General features: G+C 46.2%; 1 protein-coding gene across 1 annotated transcript in view; it reads right to left on the bottom strand.

Annotated features, from left to right (window-relative positions):
• Positions 1-973: 973 nt before the first annotated feature.
• Positions 974-7,955, bottom strand: part of LOC127485537 (uncharacterized) — a 45,957-nt gene continuing 38,975 nt past the window's right edge. The window contains exons 5-6 of the mRNA XM_070057151.1: positions 2,807-2,927; positions 974-2,327 (exon numbers count right to left, since the gene is read on the bottom strand). Of these exons, the coding sequence (XP_069913252.1) occupies positions 2,267-2,327; positions 2,807-2,927 (182 nt within the window). The 3' untranslated portion in view covers positions 974-2,266. The remainder of the gene's footprint in view (positions 2,328-2,806; positions 2,928-7,955) is intronic.

Raw genomic sequence — 7,955 nt, 5'->3', positions numbered from 1 at the left:
AAGAGAGCTGGCAATCACTGGGTCACTCCTCAGTGCCTGCAATAACCAGGGGGCTGATGCCAGGAACTGTAAACTGACACCCTTTGAAGTTCCCTGAGGAGGAAGGCCCAGAGCATGGGTTCTGCCTCAGGACCCAGGACCACATGTTGGAGAAGATGCCCATAAATGTCCTTTCCAGAGAAGAGCTGTTCTGGAAGGCAAGTTGGCAGCAGGGAGTAATTCTCAAACATGTCTGGAACCACTGCTCCCCTAACTTCACTGCTGAGGACTTACTGAAAGGAAATCACAAAACTCATAAACAGAGATGTATTTCAACATTGATCTTAACAGTGAAACCTCAGAAAGTAACTAGAAAGGACAGCGATGTGGGAATAGTTAAAGAAATTACAATGGGGATAAATGATTGAAAAACTATGGCCCCATCAAAAATGACGTTTACAAAGAATCTTTAACAACACAGGAAGATGTTGCTGATGGAATTTTAAACAAATCCCAGGACATGAATCTAAAAGCACACAGAGATCTCAACTGTTTTATCTCCCAGTTGATGTCTTCATCTCACTTAAAAACTCATTGTAGATACCTAAAAGTTGTAAACAGTGGTTCTTGCTAGATTCTGAGCATTTGGTGAGTTGAGAAGCTCTTCCGTTATTTTATATACCTTGCACATGATCTGTAAAGGAAGTGCAATGCTTTGATAACCCGAGGGGAAAGCATGCATCCTTTGGAACAAGGCGTAGGTCTCTCTCCCCTGGTGCATCTCTCACACCGAGTGGACTTTCCTCTGCAGCCAACGCTTTCCCCAGCTCTCAGAAAAAGGCATTTAGAGGCCCTATGATGTGGCTTCTCTGAGGTTCTCCAGGACCTGGCTCAGGGATTGCTCTCTGCCTTCACATGGTCAGCTCACCTGCTCACTCAAAGCAGTAGCTTGCAGCATGTTCAGAGCTACCAAGATGAGGCAGTGACACAAAACTTCTATTGAAAGTGGTCTTTAATCTCAAAATGGACACTGATGAGACAAGGGTTGCACCTCCAAGTGATGTCCTAAAAGCTAAAGTATATGAAGTGTCAAGCCTGGGTCCATGGCATCAATATCACCCAGGAGCTACTGAAATGCAAGTTCATGGGCCTCACCCCAGACCTACTGCATGAATCTGCATTTAACAAGCTTCACAGGTGAATCTGCACACATTGAAGTCTGAGAAACAATGGAGGTGGCGGTAAGGCACAGAGGGTTAAGCCTTTGACACCTGCATCCTATATTAGAGTGCCGGTTAGAACGCTGCTGCTCTGCTTCCACTCTAGCTCCTGCTAATGTGCCTGGGGTGGCAGTGGAGAATGGCCCAAGTCCTTGAGCCCCTTTCATCCATGTGGGAGACACAGATGGAGTTCCAGGCTCCTAGTTTTAGCCTGGCCCAGCCTTGGGTGCTGTGGCAATTTGGGGAGTGAATCAGCAGATGGAAGACATGTCTTTATCTCTCTCTCTCTCTCTCTCTCCCTCTCTCTTTCTCTTTAATATCCTATCACTCTGCCCTTCAAATAAATAATAAATCTTTTCTTAAAAAAGCTATAGTTTCAGAAACACTGCTCAGCGAGATAAGTGTGTAACAACCTAACATCCTAACACAAACACTGGGGAGATGCTAAGAGCACACCTCACTTGATGCCAGCTCTGTAATCAAAAAGCTACGCAACCTGGAAAAGTTGACCATCTTTGTCTAAGGGAGATAAACTATCCAGCTTTTAAGCTTGTGCATCTGCAAAATGGGAACAATCAGATATCTCCATCCTAGGGTTTGTATGGATCAAGTTAGGCAGCCTAAAACCCTTAGGATACTCGGTGGAACAGAGTAAGAATTAAATGATTTTTATCATCATGGCAAAGATTACGTATGACAGCTGTAAGGATCAAATGAGCTCATGAGTACACAAGGCTGCAGATGAAGAAGATTCCTGCACAGATATGCAGAGAGATTGTCTTGCAGATGTGCAGAACCATTCTTTACCCAGAAAGCCAACTGTGAAATGACAGTTGGAATAAAGAGTGAAAATACAGGCTTCCAAGAGGATTTGGACTCCGTGAGCCCCACTCCATGGTATCAGCAAGGGCCAGAGTTCCGTTTCCCTCCTTATTCCACTTCTTCCCTCTCAGAGAGAAGGCAACGGGATCCTTTGTTAGGAGACTTAGGGGAGGTGTGGTACATCTGCTCTGTCACTCCCCCAGGCATCATTACCAGGCAATCCCTCACCTACGGCAACTGCTGAGTCATTTTTGAAAAGTTTTCCCATTTCCAGATGTTAGGAGGCTCTGCTTTTGTGCCGCTGACCTAGGAGGAAGGGAAGTCAGGGCTTTCTACCTGCAGCATCAGCTGTCAAGCAAAGTGACTGACAGCCTTTGATGGAGAAATAGGTAAGAGGAAAGCTTTCAGTTGGTTCCCATCACCTTGGCCTTGAACAAATGCAGCAGGAAGATGTCCCAGGGAGACACAACTGAGCTTAAAAGGGGAAGAACAGAAGGGGCCCAGGGTGGGGAAACGTGAAGAGGGTCAGGGAAGGAGCAAGGAAGGAAACCCGTGGGGCAACAGGAACCTACTATCCCCCTGTGGATTCGGTTCTTGACCATGTGAACAAAACTGCAGTTACGTTGATCCGAATTCTGATGATCACAAAGCAAACTGACTGTGACATACATGGTCCTTAACTTTCCAAATTCTTAACAACATTCAGTTGTCTATTAGCCCATTTCTCATTGCTATACTGAACCACTGAGGTTGAGGAACCTTACAGAGAACAGAGAAGCACTCACGGTTCTGAGGTTCCAGGGGGCGGTGACAGCACTGGCTTTGCTTCAGGGAGTCTCGTGGCAGATGGCATCACAATGCAGGGATGCTTGGCAGAGGGAGAAACCACATCAGGAGACAGGAAGCCTGAGAGAGAGTCAGAGGTCATGTCAGGCTTTAATGACAACTCATTCTCACAAAGACTCACTCCAGAAATCCAGCATCCCCAGGCCCTTCCATGTAGCCTCACCTGTTAAAATTCCATCGTACCCTGGGAGCTAAGCTCCTAACACATGAACACTTGGGGGAAAGCACAATCAAACCTGGTCCGACTGCTCTTCTGGTACATTCCCTAGACAGGGCCTGCTGTGGTCTCATTTAATGCAGCACACAACACAGGCTTTAAATGTACATCTGGGGGCCACAGTTGTGGCATAGCGGGGTAAGCTGCCACCTACGGGCACAGCATCCCATGTGGGTGCCAGCTCAAGCTTTGCTGCTCCACTTCCAACCCAGCTCCCTGCTAATGCACGTGGGAAAGCAGTGGAAGATGGCCCAAGTGCTCGGGCCCCTGCACCCACGGGGAAGACCTGAATGGCATCCAGGATCCTGCCTTTGGCCTGGCCCAGCCTTGGGCCTTGGCAGCCATTTGGGGGATGAGCCAGCAAATGCAAGATTCTTTCTAACTCTGCCTTTCAAATAAATAAATAATAAAAATCTTTTTAAAAGAAAACCAAAATAACAATAAGCGATGCAGATAGAATGTGGCTCTCAAAAGCCTAAAATATTTTATAACTGTGTCCTGCCTGATCTTCCTCTGACATGGAACCTACTCTTCATAGCTCCCTCTCTGCTTTGTCCTGGCTGCCCTCATATCCCTTCAACTGATCTTCCATGGACTTTTTTTCATCTGGCCTTTGCTGAACTGGCCTGGAGCCTCCTAGAGTTCCATTATCTACTCTCTTCCAGAGGTCAGACACTCCAGGTCAGGAAAGGAAAATGAATGTGGGAACAGGTCAGAGGTCAATAGGGGTTGGTATGCAGCTTGGAAAACTGAGACTAGACGTTCTGCTAAAAATAGCTCAGGTTTCTTTTTTCTGGAGCCATGTTCTGGGCCAGATTTATTCATCCCCAAAGTCTAGCCTTTGTCCCTTCAAATGTCCAACCCCAGTGCCTGTGTCTCAAACAGGAAGCGAGCTTCGGTTTCTATGCAGGTCCTCAGGACCCCACGGGGCCTGCAGGTTGCACAGGAACAAGGCCACAGCTGTTAGATTTGTCTCCGTTTTCTTTGGCCATTGGGCTGCACTGGATGAGGCCTCATCCCAGTTTCCTCTTCATCTCAGTTGGGCCTCCTGATCATGGTGGCAATCAAGGAGAATCTAGTCCCCGAGTCACACTGTGAGCCATGGATGGCAGATGCCTTGGGGTTCTGCACTGCCCCCTCTGGCCTGTCTCTCAGGCCAGCTACCGGGGTTGGCTTCCTGCAAGCTCGGCCTCACCTTGCAGAGCAGTGCTGTCCTTCACACAGGAGCCAGCACCTCTCAGCTCTGCTGCTCCGCCAGGGCCGTGCTGCATATCACAGTTCCCTGCTGCTCAGGCCCTGTGTGCTCAGCGCATGTGGGCACAGACAGAGGCACAGGGAAAGGCGCACTTTCCACCTCCGTCTCCTGATTCGTTTCCAGGTGTCACTCAGTCATACTTGAGACTCTCCTTGGCCCCTGGAATATCAAGTCTCAGAAGCTTGTGCTTTTACCTTCCTTTCTTCTTGGTCCACCTGGCTGATTCCAAGTCACTTCTCACACAATTCCCATCCAAAGCCTCTCCATTCTCGCACCTCCTTCTGCCATTCATGTTCGGCTCTGTCTTTGTGTATTCTTCCCTAGACTTTGCCAACAGCAATGCACTTTCTATTTTCTTCTCTTATAATCAATAATTTCTCATTTTCTCACACCCTATTAGAAGGTTTATAAGGGACAGAAAGCTTGCCAATCACCTCTGTATTTGCATTCCTAGTGTGACACAAACAGCGAACACAAACATTTGCTGAATGACTGAATGAAGGTATGAGTGGTTTGCAATTATGCTTAAATCCTGCTGTCACCAAATATATCATTTTGCATTCAAATATTAAAATCAGTAAATAATTTCTGAGAATTTATTTGCCACATAGAAATCATTCAATAAATGCTGAACCCTTATATAAACTTCAAAAAAGATAAATAATGGCACCAAGGGTGAAGCCACGGCTTGCGATGTCACATCCCATATTGGAGTTCTGGTTCCAACCTGGCTGGCCTGCTTCTGATCTAGCTCCCCGCTAATGTGCCTGGAAAAGCTGTGAAGATGTCCCAAGTACTTCAGTCCCTGCCACCCACGTGAAAGACCCAGGCGGAGTTCCTCACCCCTGGTTTCGGCCTGGCTCAAACCTGGTGGCTGTGGCCATTTGGGGAGTTAATCAGACCCCTTTTTCTGTCTGTCTCTCCTATCTCTGTCACACTGAATTTCAAATAAACAAATAAATAAAATATCTTTTTTAAAGCTACCCAAAGAAATCCCTCAAGAGAGTGAGGGAAATAAATACAAATGCAACAAACCTGACTGTAAGGGTTTTAATTATTTAAAAAGTCAGAGAGTGCTAAGTACGTGACTGATGGTTTCATGGAACCCATGGGGTTGTGGGGGAAAGACTGGAGTTGCCTAGAGACCAACTGTATTAATTTCAGGCATACTTATGGTGTGCCTGGTTAATGTCAGGTGAAGTATGTGATAAGACTGAGCTTAAATGATGAATATCTCAGTATTCATCAGGCAGTAATTATTTTGAAATCTATTCTAAAGGTAAAATCTGAGTTCAGGGTAGTAGGAAATTCTAGCAATCAACGGTACCCAGTTCCATCTTGGTCTTGGGGTGAACACAGGCTGCTTAAGTCTGACTTCTCTCTGCTTCATCTGAACCTTAAGTCAGACCTCTAAGGATAATCCTGATAATTAACTAGTAGGACCAATACCAATTCTGTCTGTGAATATAGAAGGAACAGGGTTAAAGCACCTAAGAACTTTTTAATCCAAATCATGGATTTGTTACTACCTAGTCTGAGCCCTCAAATCATGTTTACAGAGGCGGATCTGCTCGTTTTCTATTTGTGATTTGGGGGAACTAGGCAGGAAGATTATGGAGAAATATGTGAGTGGGGCTTTCTGCCAGCCCTGCACTGTAACTCCATCCCTTCCCTGTCAATCTTGTACCCCACTTTCTCAGGATGCACCTGTGTCCCATCCAGAACCAGGAAGAAGACACTATGATGACCAGGTGGAAGTTAACCTACATGTGGAGGTGCCAGCAAACTCCCAGAGAGCCTCACTCAAGCTAAATTCCACCAGCCCGATCTTGGGAAAAACACTGCTGAGAGGGCTGCTGTTAGGCCTTTGACCATGCCCCTGTGTCCTCTCTGAACTCCTCCCGCCCTCTCTCCTCATAGGCAGCTCTCTGCGTGACAGGTATCTGTGTGGAGTAACCACACTCACCTGTGAATGCACGCACTCTCTCTGTTAAAGGAATCCTGCTCTCACTGGGGCACTGTATATATGGCTCTTTATGACACTTGAGTCCTTATCTCTGTAGGGTCAAGAAACTGGAATAAAGATTAAGAGACCTAGGCCTGTAACATCTTCATCACCTGTCACCTTGGGCTATGTCTGCAGAGGCAGAATGTGTAAGGGGGAAGTCATAGGCTTGGGAGCCCAATGGAGTTGGACCTTCATTTGCGTGCTTAGCAAACTTGAATAAATTGCCTTTCCTTTTTGGAAGCCAGGTTTCTTTTACTGACATACAGAGGGAAAACTGCTGCTGCCACAGAATTGCAAGAGAAAACAGAGTGGCTTGGATGGGGCCTTAGCAATGGGCCTGCCCAGTCACACCTTTTCCCACCAACAGAATCAAGATTCCTGTGATTGGGATCCTTTACACGGACTGCTGAAGTTCCTGGTATTTCTGCTCCCGTCTGACTCCGCTGGCCAAAAGAGTGGGAGAATTAATGACACAGCAATGTGGAGCCAAGAATCCAAGAATGAGAATCCCTTGTCTCTTCCTCGTACTTCCCAGGTGCCCAGAGCTACACAGTTACTTGTGTGAGCTAAATGTGGTTTGAATAAGAGGCTGGGTGTCCTGCAGAGACCTGGAGATTCTGGAATTTTCCCTTTGGGTTATATAAAATGAGATTTTTTATAATGGATGTATAAGTGTCCATTTGTTATTACAATCTTACACTTTATCTTCATTTCTGATTGCTGTTTAATCAGCAATAGCTTGGAACAACTGAACTTTTAGTTTCGTCCTCTGTTAAGCAAGTAATGATGTGTAAACAAACACTTAAGTAAGTGCTACTTCAAGGGACCTTTTTTCCCCTTTGTAATGTTAAGAATCCTTATCTGGGTAAATGAGTCCACCCTCTAATTTGCCAGTAGGATATTTCTGGACTCCATTTAGCTATTCTGTTTCAAATTTAATTACACATGAAGGTAAATGGTTTAGACTGGGCCAGACCAAAGCCAGGAGTCTGGAATAATATCTGGGTCTCCTATATGGGTGCAGTGGCCCAAGGACTTGGGACGTCTTCCACTCTATCCCAGGCATATTAACAGGAAACTAGGGGCCAGTGCTGTGGCCCAGTAGATTACTCCTCCACCTCTGGCGCCAGCATCCCATATGGGCACCAGTTCTAGTCCCGGCTGCTCCTCTTCCAAACCAGCTCTCTGCGATGGCCTGGGAAAGCAGTAGAAGATGGCCCAAGTGCTTGGGCCCCTGCACCTACGTGGGAGACCGGGAAGAAGCTCCTGGCTTCAGATGGGCGCAGCTCCGGCGGTTGCGACCATTTGGGGAGTGAACCCGCGGATATCTCTCCCTCTCACTGTAACTCTACCTCTCAAATAAATACAATAAATTAAAAAAAACAAAGAGGAAACCAGATGGGAAACAGAGCATCCAGGACTTGAACTGGCATCCATATATGATGCCAGCATTGCAGGCAATGGCTTAATACACCATACCACAACACCAGCCCCAGAAGTTTCTTAATTTAAACTGCTTATTTCTTTATATAGTTATTTATAAATTTATCTTACTTAGTTATATTTAAATATTTGCTACAGCGTGTGGTAGTTGTGTAGACAAAATCT

The sequence above is a fragment of the Oryctolagus cuniculus genome, chromosome 15 (genome assembly GCF_964237555.1).
Source record: "Oryctolagus cuniculus chromosome 15, mOryCun1.1, whole genome shotgun sequence".
In the NCBI taxonomy this organism is placed as follows: Eukaryota; Metazoa; Chordata; class Mammalia; order Lagomorpha; family Leporidae; genus Oryctolagus; species Oryctolagus cuniculus.
This window is presented reverse-complemented; position numbering and strand designations above follow the sequence as displayed.